The sequence below is a fragment of the Denticeps clupeoides genome, chromosome 20 (assembly GCF_900700375.1).
Source record: "Denticeps clupeoides chromosome 20, fDenClu1.1, whole genome shotgun sequence".
NCBI lineage: Eukaryota > Metazoa > Chordata > Actinopteri > Clupeiformes > Denticipitidae > Denticeps > Denticeps clupeoides.
The window spans coordinates 819,417-844,326 of record NC_041726.1 but is presented as its reverse complement, the minus strand read 5'-3'; the positions used below and the strand labels follow the sequence as shown (position 1 = coordinate 844,326).

At 47.9% G+C, this 24,910-nt stretch overlaps 4 protein-coding genes across 7 annotated transcripts; 2 read left to right on the top strand and 2 right to left on the bottom strand.

Annotated features, from left to right (window-relative positions):
- Positions 1-260: 260 nt before the first annotated feature.
- On the top strand, positions 261-7,347 carry LOC114770413 (CD276 antigen-like). The gene is made up of 4 exons (XM_028964336.1): positions 261-387; positions 5,106-5,450; positions 5,703-5,978; positions 6,330-7,347. The coding sequence occupies exons 1-4, from the start codon at positions 351-353 to the stop codon at positions 6,449-6,451; spliced, it is 780 nt and encodes a 259-aa protein (XP_028820169.1). The 5' UTR covers positions 261-350; the 3' UTR covers positions 6,452-7,347.
- Positions 7,348-7,988: 641 nt separating this feature from the next.
- On the top strand, positions 7,989-12,572 carry tspan13b (tetraspanin 13b). The gene is made up of 6 exons (XM_028964485.1): positions 7,989-8,220; positions 9,028-9,195; positions 10,064-10,144; positions 10,449-10,562; positions 10,652-10,762; positions 11,953-12,572. The coding sequence occupies exons 1-6, from the start codon at positions 8,158-8,160 to the stop codon at positions 12,025-12,027; spliced, it is 612 nt and encodes a 203-aa protein (XP_028820318.1). The 5' UTR covers positions 7,989-8,157; the 3' UTR covers positions 12,028-12,572.
- Positions 12,573-12,900: 328 nt separating this feature from the next.
- Positions 12,901-14,388, bottom strand: agr2 (anterior gradient 2). 2 transcript variants are annotated; one of them, XM_028964486.1, is made up of 8 exons: positions 14,251-14,388; positions 14,018-14,148; positions 13,882-13,945; positions 13,745-13,797; positions 13,550-13,626; positions 13,405-13,468; positions 13,244-13,327; positions 12,901-13,155 (listed from the first exon to the last, which is right to left on the bottom strand). In XM_028964486.1, exons 2-8 carry the CDS (start codon positions 14,142-14,144, stop codon positions 13,106-13,108), a joined length of 519 nt encoding a protein of 172 aa, XP_028820319.1. In that variant the 5' UTR covers positions 14,145-14,148; positions 14,251-14,388; the 3' UTR covers positions 12,901-13,105. The 2 variants fall into 2 exon arrangements, with proteins under 2 accessions (XP_028820319.1, XP_028820320.1); XM_028964487.1 differs by having other exon boundaries at positions 14,018-14,144; positions 14,251-14,282.
- Positions 14,389-16,573: 2,185 nt separating this feature from the next.
- On the bottom strand, positions 16,574-24,550 carry ppp1r10 (protein phosphatase 1, regulatory subunit 10). Of its 3 annotated transcripts, XM_028964792.1 has the most exons (19): positions 24,528-24,550; positions 24,029-24,324; positions 20,888-21,002; positions 20,720-20,806; positions 20,487-20,622; positions 20,350-20,401; positions 20,183-20,272; positions 19,960-20,097; positions 19,767-19,872; positions 19,595-19,689; positions 19,406-19,512; positions 19,164-19,323; positions 18,947-19,090; positions 18,614-18,860; positions 18,463-18,538; positions 18,161-18,382; positions 17,960-18,083; positions 17,532-17,882; positions 16,576-17,444 (listed from the first exon to the last, which is right to left on the bottom strand). In XM_028964792.1, the coding sequence occupies exons 3-19, from the start codon at positions 20,992-20,994 to the stop codon at positions 17,326-17,328; spliced, it is 2,361 nt and encodes a 786-aa protein (XP_028820625.1). In that variant the 5' UTR covers positions 20,995-21,002; positions 24,029-24,324; positions 24,528-24,550; the 3' UTR covers positions 16,576-17,325. The 3 variants fall into 3 exon arrangements, with proteins under 3 accessions (XP_028820626.1, XP_028820627.1, XP_028820625.1); XM_028964793.1 differs by lacking the exon at positions 24,528-24,550 and having other exon boundaries at positions 16,574-17,444; positions 24,235-24,324; XM_028964794.1 differs by lacking the exons at positions 24,029-24,324; positions 24,528-24,550 and adding an exon at positions 22,851-23,088 and having other exon boundaries at positions 16,574-17,444.
- Positions 24,551-24,910: the final 360 nt, after the last annotated feature.

Here is a 24,910-nt window from a genome sequence, read left to right as displayed (position 1 = left end):
TTTCCAGGGGAAAGGGGACTTTTATCTCCTTCTAAAGGTCTGTTTGTGTTGAGTAAAACCCCCTGATGCCGAGTAATCCTTCTTACTCCAGATTTACTCTCTTTTCTCCTGTGTTCTAGTGTGCATGTAAATGTGTGCGTGTGTGTGTGTGTGTGTGTGTGTGAGTGCGTGCGTGTGTGTGCGTGAGTGTGTATGTGTATATGCGCGTTTGTGCGACTGTGTGTATGTGCGTCAGTGTGTGTGTGTGTGTGTGGGTGGGTGCGTCAGTGTGTGTGTGTGTGTGTGTGTGTGTGGGGGTGAGTGTTTGTGTGCAGAAAAGAATCCACCTCCAGTCCCCATTTTGCACCATAATGTCGCGGTGGAAGCTGCTTTTATTCGGCGCGGCAGGTAAGTTCGCTGTAAAAAAACTCAACTTTTGTGCAGGTTTAACGTGTCTTGTTCAGCCCAACTGGCTAAATAAGGTTCTAACGTCCTGAAGTCCGCTTCTTACTCGAACTGTCCGCTCCACGGACCCACTCCGCATTCGGAACCGCTTTTACTCTAAAATGTATTTTCCATGTTCGATCTACCTTCCGGGTAGGATGAACAGGTTTTAAAGCGTTTATCTTATCTTTAAAACACTCGTTTCGTGTAATAAACACGTTTTTAACTGTATAATTCACTAGTCCCGCTAGTGAAGAGCCGGGGCTTTTCCCTCAGAACAAAAAGCTTCAGTGTGAACCTGCAAATTAAGTTACACATTTTTACCCCATCTTTTCCCGTTTTTCATTTTTCTCCCATTTCCCCCCATCTTTTCCCCTGTTTTTCATTTTTCTCCCATTTCCCCCCATCTTTTCCCCTGTTTTTCATTTTTCTCCCATTTCCCCCCATCTTTTCCCCTGTTTTTCATTTTTCTCCCATTTCCCCCCAACTTTTTCCCTGTTTTTCATTTTTCTCCCATTTTTACCCCATCTTTTCCCCTGTTTTTCATTTTTCTCCCATTTCCCCCCAACTTTTTCCTGTTTTTCATTTTTCTCCCATTTTTACCCCATCTTTTCCCCTGTTTTTCATTTTTCTCCCCATTTCCCCCCAACTTTTTCCCTGTTTTTCATTTTTCTCCCATTTTTACCCCATCTTTTCCCCTGTTTTTCATTTTTCTCCCATTTCCCCCCCATCTTTTCCCCTGTTTTTAATTTTTCTCCCATTTCCCCCCAACTTTTTCCCTGTTTTTCATTTTTCTCCCATTTTTACCCCATCTTTTCCCGTTTTTCATTTTTCTCCCATTTCCCCCCCATCTTTTCCCCTGTTTTTCATTTTTCTCCCATTTCCCCCCATCTTTTCCCCTGTTTTTCATTTTTCTCCCATTCTTACCCCATCTTTTCCCCTGTTTTTCATTTTTCTCCCATTCTTACCCCATCTTTTCCCCTGTTTTTCATTTTTCTCCCATTTCCCCCCCATCTTTTCCCGTTTTTCATTTTTCTCCCATTCTTACCCCATCTTTTCCCCTTTTTTTTTTTTCTTTTTTCTCCCCTTCTTACCCCCCATCTTTCCCCTGTTTTTCATTTTTCTCCCATTTCCCCCCCATCTTTTCCCGTTTTTCATTTTTCTCCCATTTCCCCCCCACCCCACTTTTTCCCGGTTTTTCATTTTTCTCCCATTCTTACCCCATCCTTTCCCCTGTTTTTCATTTTTCTCCCATTCTTACCCCATCTTTTCCCCTGTTTTTCATTTTTCTCCCATTTCCCCCCATCTTTCCCGTTTTTCATTTTTCTCCCATTTTTACCCCATCTTTTCTCTGTTTTTCATTTTTCTCCATCTTTTTCCCTGTTTTTCATTTTTCTCCCATTTTCCCCCATGTTTTTCTGTGTTTTCCCTTTTTCTCTTATGTTTTTCTGTGTTTTTCCATTTTTCTCCCATGTTTTTCCATCTTTTTCCCTGTTTTTAATTTTTCTCCCATTTTTCTCCATCTTTTTCCCTGTTTTTCATTTTTCTCCCATTTTCCCCCCATGTTTTTCTGTGTTTTTCCATTTTTCTCCCATGTTTTTCCATCTTTTTCCCTGTTTTGAAAATTTTTTGAATTTGGGAAGGTTGAAGATCATTTTGTATGAGTTGAAGAGGTCGGATGGTACATAGTAGTAGACCAGCTAGAAGGGAGTTGCAGTAGTCCAGTCGTGAGGCTATTAAGGACTGAACCAGTAATTGGGTGGCCTGGGTTGACAGATAAGGGCGGATTCGTCTGACGTTGTAGAGAAGGAATCTACATGAGCGGGAAAGACTGCTGATGTGAGTCGAGAAGGAGAGTTGGTTGTCTGGTTGCAGGCTGTTGTAGAAGCAGCGAGCTGTGAGTTGTCCAGATAAATAGTAAGATCCTGATGAATGAATATTAGTTCTGTCACGTCCATGCGGGAATGACGCGGCGGGTGAACGGAGAGCAGGACGAAGAGTGACGAGGAATGACGAGGAATGGAGGACGCTTTCACCTGACATCACGGAACAGGGGTTTAATGGTGAAGCACAGGACAGGGGAGACATCCGAGACGTAGACACTGGTGAACACGGAACATAACGTTAAAGACCTGACAGCGAACAGAAACGAACAGGGCAGCTTTATACAATTAACACAGGTGAAAACGATTAGGGAACATTACACAGGACAACAATAAAACTCCGGTCCGGATCCTGTTCCGGACCGGAGTAACCCCATTTCGGACCGGATCCTGACAAGTTCAGTTTCGGTTTGAGGTGATGGGCTGCCATCCAAGATGAGATGTCAGTTAGACATGCAGAGATTTTGGAAGCGGCATGTAGATCTGAGGGAGGAGAATGGTGTATGTGCGAGATAATATTATAATGAGGACTGTGCAGAGAGCATTGCCATTGGCCGGCTTGCCCAGCTGGTCCCACCCACGGGACCACGACTCCGGACACTCAGACAGAACAGTGACAGCGGATTTTACCATCCTGGGAATATGGCAGCAGGCACCATGTCCATTATGTCATGGTCTGGGTCCGGAGTTTCATGTTGGTCCTCTTTTAATGTTTCCTGATTGTTGTCACCTGTGTATGAGTGTATAAAGCTGCCCTGTTTGTGTCTGTTCACCGTCAGGTCGTTGTTTGGGGATGTTTCCCCTGTCCTGTCCACCGCGTATTAAACCTCTGTCTCGCAACGTTGTGCGTATGCGTCCTTCTTCCTCGCCACGTCCAGCCATCGTGACATTAATTTAACTAGCAGCATAATGACATCGTGACAGACCGCGCTGAAGTCAGCTCCTTATTCCACCTTAAATTCCGTTCAGCAGGCTGCCGTACCCGTATTACCGGGAGTTCAGCGAGGTGCGTATATTATATGTAGATGTGTGAAGAAAGATGAGCTTTTCTTCATGTATGGCCTCATTGAGACACTAAACAAATTGTGAATAAAAACTGAATGTAATGATGTGGAGATGGCAAATGGCAATATTTTATTTGTAATAGAACGTAGATGACAGATCAAACGCTTAATACTTTACTTTACTTTACTTTACTTTACTTTATTTAGCAGACGCTTTTATCCTAAAGCGACTTACAAGAGGAAGACACCAGCAATTCTCGTTCGATTTCTATAGAATATTGAGTTTACAAACTAAGAGCCCTGATAAGTCTCAGACTTGTCATTGAAGAGCAAGCTCAGAGATTGTTAGGTGCTAGACGAAGAAAAATTCTAATTTTTGTATTGTTTGTGCAATGTGTATGCATGTGCGTGTGTAAGTGTTAGATTTGTCTGTAATATTTTTTGAACAAGAGGGTTTTCACCTGCTTCTTAAAAGTGGTGGTAGTCTCGGCTAGTCGTGTGGAGGAGGGCAGGTTGTTCCACCGGCCAGGGACAACAGCGGAGAACAGACATGATTGGAATCGGAGATGGTTCGTGATGGTTCAAACTCAGTTTGTCATCTATCCAAACTCCAAGGCTTTTTGCAGTAGCGAGCCAATTTGAATTGAAAGGTTTCGCTGAGGGGAATTGTTGCCCTGGAAAGATCAGAATCTCGGTTTTGGATAGATTGAGTTGGAGGTGTCGCTCAGACATCCATGCCGATATGTCTGAGAGGCAGGCCGAAATTTTTGTTGCTATAGTAGCATCTTCTGGTGGGAATGACAGATAGAGCTGGGTGTCATCAGCATAAGAGTAAATCATCAGCATAATACGAGTAAATGTATCATTTTAAAGGAAAGATTTCAAGGTGTCAACAAATTCTCAAAAAAGTTGGGACAAGTAGCAATAAGAGGCTGGAAAAAGCCTATTTCTATACTTGAGAAACTGGTCCCCTCGGTCCCCAGACGTCTGAGTTGAGTGTTGTAAGAAGAAGGGGAGATGCCACACAGTGGTGAAAATGGCCTTGTCCCAACTTTTTGGGGATTTGTTGACACCATGAAATTCTGAATCAACATATTTTTCTCAGTTTAAACTGTTGTTCTGTGATCTATGTTCTATTCTGAATAAAATATTAGAAGTTGGCACCTCCACATCACTGCATTCAGTTTTTAGTCACGTGTGTGTGTGTGTGTGTGTGTGTGTGTGTGTGTGTGTGTGTGTATATATATATATATATATATTTCAATACTCTCATCTCAGACTGAACTGCTTATATTACACAGTTGGCATATTCTCTATTATATTTATGTTTTGCTGCTCTTCCATTACAAATGCACACATGTGTTTCTATTGTTGCTAATGCTAATCTGGAATTCTTTTCAAAAATTCACGGAATGATAATGGACAGAATATTGGTCCATGTCATTACTTACAGACATGGTTTTAAAGACGTGCCCAAATATTCTATTGTAATATTTGCTGATGCAGTTTGGTCCCCAGCAGGACAGGATCCAACAACGAGCTAAAACGTCCTCAGCGCGTTCCAAAAAGTCACCTCATTATGACAGTTCAGGCATGTTTGATCACTTTATATTTATATTTCCTCATTAATAAGAATAAAAAAATCCTGATCAGGTATCAAACAATTTGATATGAAAAAAATGACTTTTTATCATTTTCATTCACTCACAACACACATTTTATCCCAACAAGGGATGGGGTCCCCCATCTAAGCTACTGGTTGGAATTTTTCATCTTCATCTTGGTTTTTCTACAGTGGCTTTTAAATGGAGTGTGCAAGAAGAAGTTCTGGCAATCCACGGGCGTCCAGCCGTTCTGCGGTGTTCTTTTGACTCTGCTGCCGGCATGGACAACCTCGTGGTGACGTGGCAGAGGGTGGAAGACAACAAGGTTGTACACAGCTTCTACCACGGAAAGGATCAACTAGACCTACAAAGCGTACTTTACAAGAACCGGACAGAACTGTACAATTCAGAGCTACAGGCAGGAAACGCTTCGCTGATGCTGCACAAGGTGGGTCCACAGGATGAGGGCAAGTACTTGTGCACCGTAAGCACTTCAAGAGGAACTAGCAATGCACAAGTACAAGTGAAGTATGGAGGTACGTGAAGAATCGCTTCTGGTTCCCCCTTCATCTAAGCAGACTTCAGTCTAGCCCTAGACTAAAAGAGAACTTTAGTGAAGTTCTCCTCCATTCATAAACACATTTAGTCTAAGACTAGGACTAGGACTAGGCTTAATGCATGAACATGAAGTGTTTTCGTGTGCCCTCTCGTATCTTGAAATCTTTTTTTGCCAAATTCATATTCATATTTGAGTTAATTTCTTTTAAATATTGACCATCCATCCACAGCACTCTTCTCAGAGCCTAAACTCACCATAAAGACACATGGGTCCAACATTACCTTGCTTTACGAGAGCGAGGGCTATCCAGAACCGGAGACCTCCTGGCAAGACCTGTCTCAGCAGAACGTCTCATACGACACTGAAGTGGTCCCGTCAGGCAGTGACCTGCTGACACTGAGGACCAAGCTCACGGTCAATGGCGACCAGAACAGGAGCTACCGCCTCACTGTGAGGAATCGCCTCCTGGGACAGCTCATCGAGAGGGACGTGAGAGTCGTAAACGGTAATCAGCTCTCCATCTTCTTCTGGTTGTGAACGGGCAGGGAGAACGAGGGCCGTGTTTCCTCACAAATGGATGGAGCTGTTGCGCCCCCTGGTGGCTGAAATGGTGCATATTAACACACTTAAAGTTACATCTGAATGACTAGAAACAGGAAACACATCAAGATGCTCAATGCATTGAACAGGATCCCACGAAAACGTAACTCTCCTAAATGTGGCGTTAAAGTAATGCAGTTGAATGTAACTTATTTTGGTTGATTGACATGGTCCATTTTCATGCTTGCAAATTATCAGTAGCATTTAGAGATTTAATGATCATATTTCTGTTTATAATCTGAGCTTGTTTTTTCAGACGTGTCTTCCAGAAGTGACACCGTGACTGTCAGAAGATCGAGAGTTGGGCTCGTTTGTGTCATATTTTATGTCTCCTTTTTTACTCTGTTTATCATCGCGTTCACAATTTCCCAGAGATAAAGACTTCTCAGACCACAAAGATAAAGACCAATGGAGAGATGCTGCTAGGATGCCCTGTGTCCTGACCATAACAAACTCCAAACTGAAGACCCAGAAAAGCAATGAAATGCAATGCACCTTATTTTGCAGTCTGACCATAGATGGACCATATTCGCCACCATTACTTAAATTCTGGAGAAAACCATCCATTTTGAAGATGAACCGCTGTTTGCCGAACTGGAGCATTCCTCGGTGCCGGTCCCAAGCCGGGGTAACCGGACAGCCAGACCTCTTGATCCGCTGTGGTGAAGGAAGAAGAAGAAAATTGGAAGTACTAATAAATATGTATTATGTTAATCTGTGTACTATTGGTATTAAGAGTAAGACATATTTTTAGTGTGCAGGATATATTAGTGTATATGAATTGGTATACTGGTATATATGACCTTGAATTGGCAAAGTAGAATAATATATTAATAATTTTGTCTTAGTATAACTCTTATTCATGCCATAATGCCACTGCTTTTGCCTGTTTTAGTCATTAATTACATGATGTTGTTCACTTTCTCCTGGTTTGTTATAGATGTTATTTGAATAAGATGACAAAAGAAGAAAAATGTATTTCAATCAGTGATATTGTTCACACCAATACATTCACCACAACGACGTCCCTCGTCTGCTGTCCTGGACACATTTTTGTACAGTTTTTCTTCATAGTAAATGTATAATTTGTAGAAGTATAATTTGTACTGATTGTATATGTATGGTTTTTTTTTGCACTAGCAGTTTGATTCTTTTAAAATCGTTTGAAACGTGAAAGTTCAAGAAAATAATGATCAGAAATACATTTAATTAAGTCTATTCCTAACATGTTATTTTTTTACAGTCCTGTAAATGTGCAAATAAAGCATCTTTATGGAAGCAACTATTCCGTTGTATTGTGATGTTGTGTTATTTTTATGGATCCCTCAGAGAGGGCGTCTGGTAAATTCCGTAAAAAATGTACAAATGTATTTGACCATCATCCTTGGTGATGGTCACCACACAGTGCCCGGGGAGCAGCGTGTGTGCCTATGAACCAGAAGACCCGGGTTCGAATCCCACTTACTACCATTGTGTCCCTGAGCAAGACACTTAACCCTAAATTGCTCCAGGGGGGACTGTCCCTGTAACTACTGATTGTAAGTCGCTCTGGATAAGGGCGTCTGGTAAATGCCGTAAATGTAAATGTGTGGTGATGGCATTCGAAGGGATTTGAACCTTCCAGTTAGGGGACTGTTTCCTTACCCGCTAGGCCACCACTGGCCCTAGATTAGCATCACTATGCTATTGGTCGTTTGGCAACCACATCTTGTGTTAGTGTCCTGAAAGGAAGCAGAACGACGTAATCTGGTCGCACTTGCTACGCAGCATCAGTCCGGTGATGCTGTTGGCCGCTGGTCCCGATCAGCCTCGCCGCATCCCCGCAGTCATTTGCATACGAATCTTAAAAAGGTCCCGGCCAACCAATCAGGGCGCAGGAGTTCACAAGCCCCGCCCCCAGGAGCCGTCCGCCGTCGGCCCGCTGGCTGCGTGTTGTGGAGGACCGGGGCTTCGGGGCTTTATTCATTCTTCCACAGGGACCGGGACGCATATATACACACACACACACATATATATATACATTTATACATATATATAAGGACGGATTTGTGGGATTATACCGCGGAACCCGACCATCATCCGCCATGGGCTGCGCCGGATTCACCTGTTCGAAGAACTCGCTCTGCGCCCTCAACATCCTCTACGTCGTAAGTCGGACGCCGTCGAGCCAGAAACGTCCATATGGCGCCTGTTCCTGCCGGCCGCATGACGGGAAACTCCGACTTGAATGAATTATTCACGGCCGGCCGCTGTCTGGAAATAGGCCGGCTGAACGGGGGCTTGTGTTTCAAACCGCGCCTGGCGTTTCAAAAACGCTTCAAAAACGCGTCAAAAACGCGTCAAGAACGCGTCAAAACGCCCAAATGGCTCTTTTCCCGCCGCCGCCGCCGGGCCGGGACTGAAACGACGCGGTCTGGTCCGTTTATTTGGTGGCTCGTTTTGAACCTTTGACTTCTTGTTCTCCTGTGAAATTTTACGACACGCAGACTTCGCACCTTGTAGCTCGGACCATAATGCCACATACTGTACATATATATACTGTAACGTGACCGCTTTATTTATATTCTGCTATAATAATCAAATATCAGGGTGGTAGGAGCCTAGTGGGTAACACACTCGACTATGAACCAGAAGACCCAGGTTCAAATCCCACTTACTACCATCGTGTCCCTGAGCAAGACACTTAACCCTGAGTGTCTCCAGGGGGGGACTGTCCCTGTCACTACTGGTTGTAAGACGCTCTGGATAAGGGCGTCTGGTAAATGCTGTAAATGTAAATATTAGATTAATACGATCGGCAATGTCGTGGTATATAATGTAAATGTATATGATTTATTCTTATAGAAATTGGTTATATTCGGTTGTAATGCCGCACGACCAGTGGTGACAGGGACAGTAAGTGGGATTTGAACCCATGACCCTACATCATGTCTGATGGCTGTTCTCTCTTGCAGATGGTGAGCTTGCTGATGATCGGCATCGCGGCGTGGGGAAAGTGGTTCGGCCTGGTCTCCAGTTTTCAGGTGGTCGGGGGCGTCGTGGCAGTGGGCGTCTTCCTGTTCTTCGTAGCCCTGGCCGGACTGGTCGGTGCCATGAAGCACCACCAGGTCCTGCTGTTCTTCGTATCCTTTTCTTTGTTTGCTGCCAGCACCGGTGATGGTGTGCCGCGTTTGCTCAGCAGCGGGTACGATGCACACTGGTGTGTTCCTCATGTCCAAAACTTTACACCCTGTGATAATACATTTACGTTCTGCACCCTGACATGCTATCTTCCTCAGATTGGTCCGCTGCTGCATGCAAGGAGATCTTTTTAGAGGTCAGACTGTATCCAGTTTCACATTGTCGTCCAGGCGCTCTGTGCTGACCTTACTGTATTCATCTTGATGAGAAGATCCAGGCGCTCTGTGCTGACCTTACTGTATTCATCTTGATGAGAAGGTCCAGGCGCTCTGTACTGACCTTACTGTATTCATCTTGATGAGAAGATCCAGGCGCTCTGTGCTGACCTTACTGTATTCATCTTGATGAGAAGGTCCAGGCGCTCTGTGCTGACCTTACTGTATTCATCTTGATGAGAAGATCCAGGCGCTCTGTGCTGACCTTGCTGTATATCTGCATTAATGAGAAGGTCCAGGCGCTCTGTACTGACCTTACTGTATTCATCTTGATGAGAAGGTCCAGGCGCTCTGTGCTGACCTTACTGTATTCATCTTGATGAGAAGGTCCAGGCGCTCTGTGCTGACCTTACTGTATTCATCTTGATGAGAAGGTCCTGGCGCTCTGTGAGGTCAACTGCACGTTAGGAGCGGCATGAAATCTGCTGGAAGCAGGACATGAAACTGGGCGCAGAAGCCACGTGGCAAGATGTGCTTTACACGTGGCCCCGTATGGAGTTCGCGGTTGGAGAGCGCGTGCGGTCAACTTTGACCCCTGACTCGTTGCTTTTTTGACGTGTGGGAAGCGCATTGATCCTTGACCGCGGAACCCCAGTACATGATCGTGTTGTTCGTGGTGTTTGTGGTGCAGTTCTCGGTGTCCAGTGCCTGTCTGGCCATCAACAAAGAGCAACAGGTAAGTGTCACGCGCCGTGACATCAGCCGGAGACCTACAGGGGACCTCGTTTTACCACGGGCATGAATTCGTTTGGGCGGAGTAGATAATAATAAAAAGGTCCCTCGCGGGATTCCGCCCGGATCCGTTAAATAACTCATGAGTCACGAATCTGAGGCCTCCAGCGAAGCGAATCGTGTGAATGCTGCACCCCGTCTACCTCGTACACTCTGGCACAGTCGCCGGAACGTGGCCCGCCGGATCAGTTTACGGGGTTTTGGGGTGCAGCGGCGGTGTAAAATGTGCGTGTTTATCCGTAACGCAGGACCACCTGCTGGAAGTCGGGTGGAATAATTCCCAGACGATGCAGAGGGACGTGGAGAAGAGCCTGAACTGCTGCGGCTTCCGGCACGTCGACTACAACGGGACCTGCGAGGCCGTAAGACGCCCGCCGCCGCCGCCGCCACGCCCGCCTCCACCCGCCGCCTGAATAATGAACGTTCCGCGCCTCTCTGTCGCCCCCCGCAGGCGTGCTTTCCCAACGCGGCCTGCTCGGCCTGCGCGGCGGAGATCCAGGAGCACGCCGGAGAGGTGCTGCGCGTCGTGGGCGGGATCGGCCTCTTCTTCAGCTTCACCGAGGCGAGTCCACGTGGTCCAAACCGCGCTGGCGTTTAAAGTATGACGAGTTACCGCGTAACCAGTTCTTCTAACTAGCAGCCAAGTGGGTAAGACCCTCGCCTACAAAGTCCCATGGTGTCCATGGTGTCCATGGTGTCCATGGTGTCCATGGTGTCTGGAGGTATTTGGGGTTTTAATCGCATTTTACACACGTGCTGGGACGCAGTGAGAACCGAGCTCCGGTTCTCCCACGGGTCTCGGAATGTCTGGAAGTTCCCGACTGGCAGAGTCGGAGAATACGATGGCTTGGGTGCCGAGTCAGGGAATTCATGTGGTACGGTGCAGTAGCCAAAACGTACCAGACTTGGCAGGTAGTTTTGTTCAGATGAGCCGTAAACGCCGGTCGTTTGGTGGAAAGTATAATGAAATATATCATGGAACATTGCTGACGAATAAAATATGGTTTACGAGATAAAAAATGATATTCACTTTAGTTGAAGAAAGCGAGATGAGATGATATTTCTTCTCGCTTAATTATTCTAGATATTTTATATATTATATATTATATTTTCTGTGTCCTGGATCTCCCAACCGGTCAAACGGATGACGTCATTTCTGCAATACTCAATCGTGGCGTTAATTCGATTTCATGATACCGCTGAAGAATTCCCCGCCCTCCCGTAAGACCTTCTCCACCGACCGTCATGGCTTCCAAGCGTGGGCAGCATCGCGGCCGCTCGGTTATTGGATGCGTTTTTGGCGAGTGGTGTTGATGGCGTCATTTCCACGAATGGCCGCCCCGCCTGAATTTCGCAAAGAGACTCCCGATATACGGGGGACCACTAAGGCCGATATGTAAAAGGTCCTTTAATAAAAATGAACCCACTTGGTGGTAACATCACAGCAGCTTCTTCCTGAGTGAAGAAACAGGAAGTTTGTGGTCATTCGGGAATCAGGGTTTTGTCTGAAGTTGGTGTAGGATGGAGGGCCGCCTGTAGAACGTGTGTAGGGGGTAACCGGCTCATATCCTGCATCTACAAGAAAAGACCTTTGGAATTTTTAACCGTTTATGCATTCAAGTTCCCGTCCACATGCAGACCAGGAAGTCTCCCGATGGCGGTGGAATCCCACGGGTCGGCCCCGCCCCTCACCGCCACGGACCAACCCGGGCCCTGAATGTGCAGCTTGTGACGCGTCGCTTTCTCTTGCAGATCCTGGGCGTGTGGATAACGTACAGATTCCGGAACCAGAAGGATCCGCGAGCCAATCCCAGCGCCTTCCTGTAACCCGCGCCCCCCGGCCCCTATCCGGACGTCTGGACTCCTTTTTGGGGCGTCGTGTGTAAACGACACGGACTCTGTGTGCGTTTGTGTGTGTGTGAGAGTGAGGTTGTGGGTTTTTTGCTGCTATAAGTCTGCAGTGTGTTGGGGTGAACCTCGTATCTTAGACCACTCTGAATGCTACTGCTGTAACACCACCGGTTCTTCTGTAACGGGGATTTCTAGCTTTCCGCGAAGGGGAGGTATGAAGGTAAACAGGGCGGAGCCGTGCTGCAGGACTTGCAGGTCGGTGTTATATAACTGGTATATATGTGTATATATATATATATATATATATTTCAGAAGCCCCGCCTACTGACATACAGCCCATGTTAACCCCTTGATTTGGCGTGGAAGTTGCACTGAGCTGGCTGCTTCACCGCCGGGGGACGCGTGTTACTGTGTCTCTCCTGCATGGTGGCTTCTTGTCCCGAGTGTGAACTCCTCTGACGGTTCTGTGAACTACGTACCTGCGTGTTGGAGAATTAAAGATTAAAGGTCGCGTCCACCTCTCACGTGTCAGGAACCCAGTTTTTTTATTTCCAGTGTGTTTGAGCGCTTTTAGACACACACACACACACACACACACACACACAGCCAATCAGAGATGGACACGCTTTGTCAGCCCAGCAATGCCGGAAAATCATTAAGCGACAAAGGCTTCGTCTGGCTGAGCTTCCGTAACCAAGCGACCGGCCGGGTTTTTACGCGGGCCCCGCCTCTTTCCCGGGACGTGACCCCACTAATCCCCCGTTTTCACACGAACCGTGCGTGCACTTTTAATATCGGAGGCTTGCTGGAAAGTCCCAGAGTGAGAAGAAGACGCCGGATCAGAAGACGTTTTGAGAAGAACGATTTTTATGTTTGAAAAAGTCACGCATTTCAGATAAAATACACAGCAGTAACAGGGCGGCTAAAAAATGGCAAAAAACAAGTTTACATTTGGAAAGTGCCGGCGTTCCCGGCGCTCCTCTTTCATGGGGGGACGTCAGCCCCGCGGCGCGTGGACGGCCGAACCCTGAAAGGTCACAGAGGTCACGGAGGCTCACAGCTCCGACTTCAGCAGCTTCTTGGCCTTCTTCATGTTGCTCAGCACTGTTCAGAGGAAGAAGCATGTAGGTTAGCTGGAAGCAGCGCTGTAATAGGAGAGTAGAATGAAAGGAAATGATTTGGCAGCTCTTACGGAGGTTGATGTCGGACGGCTCGTAGGCGTACATGCGGTTGGAGTAGCGGCCGGTGATGTCGGCTCTCACCGTCATGGAAGGATCTGGAGAAAAGGAGTTCCACAGCACGTTGACGAGTGCATCACGTGACGTTCGTCCCACGCGCACGCCCATGACTTACCAACAAAAAGGATTCTGGGTACGTACTGTCCGTCCGGGGACAGGTGCTTGTCCGTGGTCTCGTACTGTGGTGAAAAGCAGACTTTTAATTCGGTTTATTAATAAGGTTTGAAGGCCAGAAAGATGCGAGATGGAACGAAACTCGCCATCAAGTTGAGGACAACGAAGTCTTCGTCGGCGATCTTCTGGATCTCCTTGTTCTCGGCAAAGACTTTCTTCAGAGCTGCGGTCGAATGAAAAGAGAGAACAATAGAAAACCCCCCCGCACTTCCTCTCGGTGACGTACAGACTACAACACGGAACCAGGAAGCCTGCAACCCGGGACAACGTTCTGGTCTTACCCTGGCTGTGGGGACATTCTTCCAAGTGGAGGATGACCATGAGGGGCTTGTTCCTGCACAAGCAGAAGGGGGGACTTAACATCCAGCTCCACTTCCGCTCTTTAAACTGTGCGTACAGAAGGTCCTTTCTTGCTCACCTTGACCTGGACCAGTAGAGACCCTCTTCGTAGGTCTGAGCCCAGATCAGCATGTCGCCCCATCCTGAGTAAAGCGGTAAAGACGTGAAGCCGCGCGCTCAGCGAGACGTTCGAATTAAAGAGACGGCGGCGTCACCTCTGGACAGCGTCTGGGGGACCCTCTTCTCTTTCTTCACTGGGGTCTTCTCAGGTTTGCCAAAGGCAGTGGACACGGCCACCACGACCAAGAGTAGCGACAGCAACGATCTGGCCATCTTCTCCATCTGCCTGCAGGAGGACAGGTTGAAATTCCAGCACACACAAGCAGGCCGAGCGGACGAGAAGAAAGGACGGGGAGGAGAAGAAGGGGCTCTTTGTGGGATCTCTTACCTGTTCTCAGGTGCCTCTTTGTCCCGTGCTCCCGGTCGCAGTGCGGGACGGCTTTTATGCAGGCCGTCCAGCTGCAGGCTCCGCCCCCGGCTCCGCCCCTTCGCCTGGAATGTTTGTTTGATCAACTTTATGCGTTATGCAGAAGAACGAAAATGAAGCTGAACAAACGAATGCTCGTAAAGCCGCCAGTTCTCTGGTTTTGTGGCATCGTAGTTAAAACTCGTACTGTAAGGGGTCCGGGTTCGGTTTTGGCCCGTGTCCATGGCCAGGTCAGCAGAAGATGAAGGGATCTGTGATGATTTGTCTCCAGGCGATTGGCTCGGGTCACTTTTAAAATAATCCTCCATATTTGGAACAGCAATGCGGACCAAAACCCCAAAATCTTCCGGAAGAATTTCTAATAATCAGTTTCTGTCTCATAGGGACCAAATGTTCTTGTAATGTGTTGCTTGGCTGTATTTTTGCTATCACAGACATATTAATAATCATTGAGATTCTTTTAATACATGCAAGCCTGGGAACAAGTAAAAATAAAATAATAAAATAACATTTTTTAAAAAATATTCTTATTTTGCAGCCTGAGCGAGCTCTCCGGTTATGGCCTGGAGTCGCAGGGAAGCCACATCCTCCCACATCCTCCCCGCCACCCCCCCTCTGTCCTGCTGCCCCCGTCCGGGGCAGGTAGTTCAGGGCGGGTTCTGTGTACTTAACAAGCCAGTTCCGCGCTGAAGCCTCTCGATCGCTCGCTGTTCATTACGATTACGTGTCCTAAAAAAAACCCGCCAGGAATTAATAACGGTCCAGTTCCACGTCTTCTGCTCTTCTTTTTTGACATCGTTCCCCTACCTGAGATTGAAAGTGTGCTGCAGCTCATGTGTCTGGAATGTATTTATCTGTCACATGACACCGTCACATTGTGTGACCAGAGATTTGACTGGCGAAAGGTTCGAATCCTACTGATGCCGACCCGGCCCCTGAATGGCCCGAAATCACCTGCATTACACCTTTCAACGAATACATTAAAATTATCCATTTCTTATGTTGTATTCTATTTTATTTATTCATGGTAGTACTGTTCCTGTTTCAGATGGTCATACAGGTATTTTTATATCTGTTATTCCGCTCTATACACAATTTACTACATTCAATTTCCCGTTCTTTGTATTCCACTGTATATATATATATATATTATATCTATTGCTGTATCTTATTATTCTTATATTTGCAATTTATGATACCCACAGTATTTAGTGCATTTGACTCTTCTTCTCTTTCTCTATATTGAAATCTGGTTATTGGCTTGATATAAATCTACATCTGGCAACACGTTTCGCCCCAAACTTACATTTAAGATAAGAGATCAATTTACAGCATTTACCAGACGCCCTTATCCAGAGCGACTTACAATCAGTAGTGACAGGGACAGTCCCCCCCTGGAGACACTCAGGGTTAAGTGTCTTGCTCCTGGTCGAGGGACAACATGACGTTTTGAGACTTTTTGTCAAGCCTTCACTCATCCCATCAAGCCTTTTTATACCGACGTGTCCTTCTGTCCCAGAGTGAAGACGATGACGAGACAAATTTCTAACGCTGTTAGTCCTTGACGCCACTTTGCAGTCTTTTAGTGAAATATCCACAGCGACTGGGATGTGTAGAAATCGCCCGTTTTAAGGAACATATAATTTACAAATGTAAAACTTTACTTTTTTTGCAACAACAGCACATGGGCTGGATGGATTTTATTCATTTTTATTAGTTCATAAATGCACTTTATTACGGGATGATGCGAAACTTGACCGAACCTAACAGTGAATTGTGAGACGGAGGATATTTTTAGAAGGCACCAAGACTACGTCAGCCATGTTGTCCCAGTCGAGCTCTCAATGAGGAGCTCGGGCCTCGGGCCTCCACCGAATTTAAATACGGAGCGCTGAGGTGTCCTTCACCCTCCATTTACTCTCTCCGTGCGCGCAGACACACGTCCTAGCCCCGTGTCAATATTTGCCCCGGCGGGCGGGTTCCCCGGGCCGCTCCTGTTCACACACGGCATGTGCCGTATGTGGAGCCCCACCCTGGGAAAACGGATCTGCCTGGAAGGCCACCAAACGCGCTATGATAGGCTGGAGATGACAGCACCAGGATAAGAGGGACACTTCCCACAACCGCCCGGATTTTCCCCAGGAGACTAAATGACTTGATTATTGATTATCTCCCAACAGGAACCATCAGAATATATTTATTTCAGGATTCATTTATTTACACAGGTACAAAACTCTTATACAGATAATATATGGACTTTTTATGTATGTGTACGTGTCTCACACAGACATCCAGATACACAAATGTTCTGAACACAACAGCCTCCTGTCAGAGAGGTTTTAAAAAAGGAGCTTTTTTATTCATCAGCGTCGTATGAAAATAAAAACAGAAGCACTGAACAAAAATGATCAAATGATGATAATAAAAAAAAAAAACAATAATGTACAATAACAGTCCCACAAGAGACACAGAGGCCACTGTTTTCACAGAAAACACGGAATTCTTTTTGGCCCTGAAAGTGGCTCCCGAACCAGGTTCACAAAAAGTGCCCAAATGTGACAAAACAAGCTCATCAGGGGCAAGAAAACTAATAATAATAATAATAATAATAATAAAGACGAGCGAGTCCGCCGCCATCGTCACATCAGAGCTCCGGTTAGAAGTGAACACGGACGCGTTCTGGGTAAATTGGTCAATACTGCGCGGTTCGGTCGGTCGAGAGCGTCCCGCTGGAGCTCGTACCTTCGCCAGATCAGCGTAGAAAATAAAGGGCCGCGGTTCCAGCGTGGCGAAACGTTCCGAAGCCGCCGGCGTCCCGGCGCGGTTCCGTTCAACAAAACTTCTACTGCGAACGTCGGAATTCAAGATCAGTAGCAACCGAACATTTTGGAAAAGTGGACAAAAACCCCGCATGGGCAGTGAACGCGGGCTCTCCGGAACGTTCTGGGAACGGCGTAATACTGGGATCAGTCGGGACGTGTTGGTCGGCGTAGTGTAGTGGTCTTCACCCGGCGGCTCCCGGCTAGCGGCTGGGAATCAGTGTTGGGGGGGCAGGGGCGGCCCGTTCACCCCCGGGTGGTAGAAAGCGCAGTTGTTCTCGTATCGGCAGTTGCCCTTCATCATGAAGTGCCGGCACACCGGCCGGTTGGACATGTCTGGGGAGGGAAGGAGAAGAGGAGGCGGTTAGAAGACGTCAGTGTCCGGCGGCGTCCGTGTCGCGAGTAGTTTAAATAAAGCCTCACCGCCCATGTTGTTGTGGCCCCCGCGCGGCCCGCCGCGACCTCGGCCCCTGAAGCCCTGGTCGCCCCCCCGGCCCCTGCCGCGGTGGAAGTGGCCGCGGGGGGGGCCGCCTCGCATGGAGTCCTCGCCCCAGTAGTTGCCGTTGTCGCTGCCGCGCCCCTGCGGCCCGGGCGGGGGGCCCATCATGCGGGGACCGCCGCCGGCGTTGAAGGGCGGCCCGTGGCCGTGCGGCGGGGGCGGGTGGTTGTAGTGGGGGCCGCCGGGGGGCTTGTTTTGGGGGGGGTAGCCGCCGTTCATGGGCATGTTCATGTTCATGTTCATGCCGGGTCCGTGGCCCAGAAGACCGGTGCTGACTGGTAAAACACACACACACACACGCGGTTAGAGGCGGGTCCTCTTCTACCGCCGGTTACGGTGGGGAGGGGCTTACCTTGCGGGGCGTTGCTCTGCGGGTTCTGGTTCTGGTTCTGCTGTAGGGAGGAAATGAGCTGCTTGATTTTGTCGGAGAAATCGGGCTGTTTAATCAGGTCCTCGGCGGAGTTGTTCTGAGCGCCCTGGAAACGATACGGTCAGGTCAGAGGTCGGCAGCGATTATTTGAATAGTCCCACCAAAAGAAGGTTCTCCGCTCACCATCATGGAGCTGAGCAGCTCCTGCACGTTGATGGCTGAATTGTTGCTGGGGGGAACGGGGTTACCGTGCGTTTGGGGGCTCCGCCCGCTGTTGCCCAGGCTGCCCATGAGGTTGGCCAAGACGGGGGGCAGCTTGGAGCCCTCGGGGGCCGATGCGGACGGCCCCGATGGGGTCGGGGTGTCCACGGGGTCCATGTAGCCATCCTCCATCGTGCTGGAGTCCTGAACGTGGAACAAGAAGAAGAGGTGAGCCTCGGAGAACGTTGCGTTGAAGGCCACCAGGCCAGGATCTGCGGCTTTACCTCGTCCAGGGGGATGAGGCGAGGCGGCATGGGCTCATAGGACTCGGGGTCCGGCTCGTGAGGGGTATCTGGAACACTGAGAAGAACGAAATGTATTAGATATACTGCAATATAAAAAAAAATCATTTAAAAATGACGTGAAGACTTCTACCTCTCCTTGCTGAGGAAGATCTCCTGCAGAATGCCCATCTCTCTGTCCCGCTGGGTCAGCTTCTCCAAGCTTTTAGCTCCTGCGATGACCAGGCTGCCGGTCAGATTGAGTGGGCGCGGCGGCGTCCAGGGCACCCGCTCCTCCATGGTGTCGTGGGACAGGCGGCGGGCCATCTCGAACGTCTGCCGGTCCATCATCAGCTCGCGCTTGGCCGCCTCGCCGAAGTCCTTGATCTTGTTGACGTTCACTGCGGGCGGCAGAGAGGACAGTTGGCGCCTCCTGGTCGGCGAGTTCGCGCCGCGTACCGGCCGAGAGGAATTTGGCTTTTATCACCTCGTTCGGTTTCATCCAGGTCGAAGTAGAAATACTCCTTCAGCTGCTCCTCCTCTGCCCACCGAACGCTCTTCTTCTTCTTGCCCTTCTTAGTGAGGGTCTCCTCCTCGCCACGGGGCTCCGCCAGCGCGTTGGGCTTGTCCCCTGACAGAGAAAAGGAGTTACTGGACGTCCCGCGTGAAAAAGGACGGGACGTGGCGCGTCTCGCCGGTCTTACCGGTGTCCATGGCCTCGGGGTCCTCTGCTGGTATGGGCGTGCCCGGCTGTTCCAGCTCCTGGGGCTCGTGAGGTGGGGTGTGGGACGCTGGGGCCTCGGGGGAAGAGGGTTTATGCCCCTGAGAACCCGAGTAGCCGGGTTTACCGTCAAACGGACACGGCTGAGAAGGGACACGTGGAGGGGTTACTGGTGTTGACCGCGTCCGTGTGACAGAGCGATGACCCGACCGGCCGGTGCTTTACCTTGGTAGACGTCGGAGACGCCGCCTTTGTCTTGGACTTCTTCTTGATCTTGATCCCAGGTACTGGAGCAGAGTTGAGGGCATCTAGGAAGCCGGTGCACTCCATGGCTGTGGCGCAACGGGACAGCGGGTCAGTACGAGAACGAGTCCACCGACCACCGCTCGGCCAAAACGAACAGAGAGGACTTACGCTGCGCAGGGATGAGCTTGACCCGCGACTCCTTGGTGGAGTTGGTGTTGAGGGGCTTGTACTTCTTCTCCGCCGGAGGGGTGTCTGAAAGAATGCTGCGGAGGCGAGAAAAGGGTCAAACCACTAATAACCACCAGGGGGCGCTGGTTCAGGAACTAGCACGCAGGCCAACCTGGGTCTCTTTAGTGCAGCTGGCTTGATGTTGTACTTGTCGCCAAGTGGGGGTGCAGTGGGGGGTTTCTTGGCAGGAAGCGTTGTTGGGGTCTCCACCTCTAAGCCTGTTGAGGGATTAATAAAAGTTGTCAGTTATGAGACGCTGCACCGCCGTAAAAGGGCGGGTCTAGGACGCGGTGCGACGCGAGGACCTGTTGAGCGGATCTTGGCGTGGCTCGGCGCGTGAGCTTTGGGCTTCTCTCTCTTCCTCTCCTCGTCCCCCTTCCCAAGTTCTCCAGGCTTCATCTCCGGTGCTCGAACCTTGACCTCTTCCTTCTTCCGTTTCTTATCTGGAGGGGTAAAGGGGCGAGACGGACCTGTTAAGGGGGGGACAGCGGTCACAGCGGCTTGGCTCGTTCACTGAAGGCGTCTCACCAGCCAGCGAGGCGCCACCGGAGGAGCCGCTCTGAGAGCGAATGATGGCCATCCAGCCGTCCACCAGCACCGAGGCCAGTTTCCTCAGCTCTGTGAAGAGGACACGGGGACAGGGTCACATCACGCTCTGCTGCCACTGAAGCCGCAACCGCGTGAAGAGAACGTACCTTCTGTGTCTCCAGCCTTGCTCAGCTGCTTGACCAACTTTGCGGTGTTGTTCTGAGTGAGGGGGGCACGTGGTTAGTGAATTTATTCGTACGTGAATGAGCGTGCTATGAAATATAAAAGCCGCGTGAGGACCTACTTGCTTGAGGTGGTCTACGGTGAGGGGCAGCTTCTGCAGGGTCAGCAGGATGAGCTGCAGCATGGGGCTGTTGTTGGTGGTCTTCGAGTACGTCAGCCACGCGTTCAGCAGCTTGTATCCGCCAACTCGGATGAACCTGCAGGTGGGCGACATGATACAGTCAGCAGCTCGGTCTAAAACTCGGCGCCAAGCGCTGCCGGTTCCACAAGGACAAGGAGGCCAATCCTTCTCACCTGTTGAGAACATCGTGGGATTTGGTCTGCAGCAAGACGTTGAGATACATGCACCGGCCGACCATCTTATGAGACGCTTTCATGAGACTGTGGAAACGTGATCACATACGGAACAATTAAGAACCAAATTCCTAATGCGGTCCTCTTGCAAGGTGTCATGCAACTCACCTAAAGACTTTGGCAACTCCCTCCAGGCTGCGTAGCTCGCCGTCCTTCCCCAGAAACGACTCCACTCCCTTCAGCACCTCCCTCGGGTCAACCGGGGCCACCGCCATCGGAGCAGCTGAGAGAAACCAGACAAGATTAGAGCTAAACGTTCCACAGCACCGTTCGTCTCCAACCCATCGGGAACTCGAGACCGAGCCGACTACCAAAGATGCGCCTATCAGGCCGAGATTTCAGAATTTCACAGAGGAGAGCTCAATGGAACCCAAACCCGTTCTAGAACCAACCAGAACAACACAAACTTCTCAACCGGCAGCAGCAGTTATTCAGGACGTTGGAAGACGGGTTGGAGGTGGTCGGACCATTAGGACGCGGTTTATATGCACTCTGAAAAGCGAGACGGTGAGTGATTGATGCTGAAATCGGGTCCTAATACAATAACCTGAATGGTGCTGGCAGCTCCCACAACGTGGCTCTACGGGCATCGCGAGGACTAACTGCATAAAGGGATCATGTCTGACTGCTAATTATATCAGCTTCAGAAATATGAAGGTTTCATAAAGAAGAGCATTTGTCTGAATCAGAATCCTGATGCATTTGTCTGCATCTCGGGGCCATAAAGAGCAGGAAAAAGGGGGGACAACTGCAATAAACCATAAAAATAAAATACACAGACCCATTATCATTTATTTACACGTCCAATTCAACTAACCACAGAAGGAGGACAACTAGTATGAGAATGTCTTCCAAGTCATGTGTTCACAGTTCGTACATTCATTCATCTGATGTGAGCAGGAGGACAGCCTGAAGTGGGGTGCAGCACCGTACTAAACTATTATCCTAACAACTATATGTGCAGAAATATTAGATCCCCCCCCATATTAAATGACCGGGTTGAGTGTATTTCATTTCAGTAATGGCTTGATACTCTAGCAAATTTGAAGTAAAGACTTAATTACGACACTTTTTCCTAAACGGTGAGTACATGCTGTTCAGTAACCGACTCCCTCCGCCTGGAACGATGGGGCAACATGAATCTGAGGCGTTATTTCCCCACCGCGGTCCGAGTCTTACCAGAGAATCATCTCACGGGCAACCAACACAAATCATGTGGAGTTGGGCTCCCCGTACACAGAGACAAACTGGTTCTCTTGCTCCTTCTCTCTCTCTCTCTCTCACACACACACACACACACACACACACAAAACTCTGTTTCATACGTGACGGATCTTGTACATCAAACGCGTAACCAAAAAAGGAGCACGAACAGACCTCAAAACTATTGATTTCTAAAAAATAAAAAAATAATAGTTTTGTATTACTAAAAAAAAAAAAAAAAAAAGTTTTTTTATTTAAAATATATATAATGAGTGAATTAACTGACTGAAGCTGAACGTTTTTAATTAAATCCACTCTCAGTAGGAGCCCGACACGCTGTCGCCACCTTCTGGTACAGCCTGACATTACAACTATGGAAATGAGTTGTGTTTGTAAACACATGCGACTTGTTAGGGACAAATGACAAAATAATTCAAATTGTATGTTACATTGAACAGTGTTACTAATGAACAAGTAACGTACAAGAAATTAGGAATTTAACTACTGCTAAAACTGGGGTTTTATTTGACGTCCCGTCGCCCTAACCCTGCACAGGCCATAACGGCATTTACACGTTTGCTTAAAAGGCATCCATAATTCTACAAACTAGCAATATTTCATGAGCCCTCATTATCACTAATTAAATGGCAATTTCTACCGAATAATTCATAGACAAGTATGCAGGGGTTACTATTTGCAGCATGCATTTGACCATAATTGCATTTTGGATTACTGAATTTGTATAAGTGAAGAAAGGGGGGGAAAAAAACTGATCAAACTATAATACTGGCCGTTTAAAAATGGAATTATGATGAAAGAGATTTCATCTGGCAAATGTCATGATGTGAGAAATCAGGTTTTGTCTTACCCGCATAACTGTGGTTGTAGAGGTTTTTTAACTCTCAGAATTGTGAATCGAACTCCGCAACACGGCACATTAAACACATTTCCTGAAAACTGTCACACAAGTTCACACACAAGCGTTAAAGGAGAACAGCCATGACGACACAGTCCCACTGAAGGCCTGACAGCGGCTTTACTTCGGACAAAAACACCTTCTATTAGGTTCAGTGAATTCAACATCAAGGTGGACAAGAGAAGAAGAAAGAAAGAAAAAGAAAAAAAAAAAAAAGAGGAAGAAAAGAACAGTGTGATTGAGAATTCGGTGGGATTAACGTAGTAAAAAAAGCGGCCAGCAGGGCGGCCATCTGGGCTCCACGTTTCCCGCTGAACCGCCTCAGCGCGGCCGCCATTTTGGAGAAAGGACTGACGACGAATTAAAATATAAAAAAAAGCCACCAGATTTTAAAAAATAAAAAAATACACGCCGCGCTTCGTCTTTCTGTAAAAAAAATTAAAAACCCCGCGGCGCGGTTAACGTCGCCCGTAACCCGAGCAGAGACGCGCACCGGAGACGACGCGAGTTCCGCGGGAGAAGCCGACAAAGCAGCGCCGAGAACGAAGACAAGCCGCCGCCGCCATTTTACACCGAGACCGACAATCTTTATCACCAGATTGCCGCGGACAGAGACGCGGCTCGCTCGGGGGTTTTATTTCAAGCGCGTCTGCTAGATTTCGGAGAAAGAATTAAAAAATGGATAAAAAACGTGAACTACTAGAAACCTGAGGAACAGAAAAAATAAAAAAAAAACTACAATCATGCCAAAAAAAACCCACAAATTCCCCGTTCGGCTGCAGGTCCGCAATCTGCAATCTTTATGTATAGATTGCGTCGGTTTGGGTTCCTTTGAGCTCCCTCTCCCCTTGGAAAAGATGAGAATTTGGTGAAAAGCCTCCCTGCGGGGCAATCTTTATGTACAGATTGCTTATGGAGCAGCGACTCGACCTGCGTCTCACACACAGAGCGCCGAGGCGTCCAGCTCCCGGACACTTTGTGGTGTGAGCTCATACGCTAAACTGGCAGCCGAAACGTTCAATTCGCTCTATACGAGATCTTAGCACCAATAAATTATATATAGATATATATATATATATATATATAGTTTCCAAATTCAATTTCAAATCGTCTGGAAAGTCAACACTTACTATTTATACCTCTCCTCTGCGTCTCGGGTAGCTAAATTATTTTGTGCTTTAGCTACAGCAGGAAAATCTCTCAGTTATAACAGTTTAAGAGATCGTAAACTGTCATGACTTTATATCATTATGGTTGATGGGCGGGATTGTGATAAGCTCTAGGCTTCCTTCTGGAACAATCTGGAGGCAAAAAATAGTAATCAAATGTCCATTACTTGAGTAGGAAAAAAATAATGAGAATTTTGGGGTTTGGTCTTCGAACACAGTTGAAAAATCCTCGACGCCAGATCTTCACTGAGACGGACCTGGAACAAAAGGAAAAAACAACGACCGGATTAGCACGCTGAAAACAACCAGTTTTCTAACGTCCAATGGTTGCTTTTACAAAACACGGTCTAATCCTGAAATGAGCCTTGAGGGGGACAAGAAAAAACGTCGAATTTCTTTCACATTTTAAACCCAAAAAATGAAAGTACACCTCCAGCATCAGCCGCCATACAACACTCACCTCAGACAAATCCAGGAATGAACTGGAAAGGGCAGGGTCACGTTTTTATACCGGTGACGTCACAATGTAAATCCCGCCCACATTCAAAAGACAAAATGGCGATTCGACCTTCCATTCTCTCAAGGGCGAGTCGGAACCCCCCCCATCCCCATGTTGTTGCGCTCCAACCAAGCTTTAACACTTACAAATAAACCATCTCTTTTTATCGATTTTGAGCATGCATAATTTTTTTCGTACTGGTTTAATGCAGTAATTTATTCTTAATTTACTTCCAGTGTAATATTTCGTCTTGATTTTATATTTTGGTTTGATTTACAATATTGTTGCTTTTAAAATGTATATGATTCCAATTACTAACTAACACGGTGAATTTTAGCGTTTTA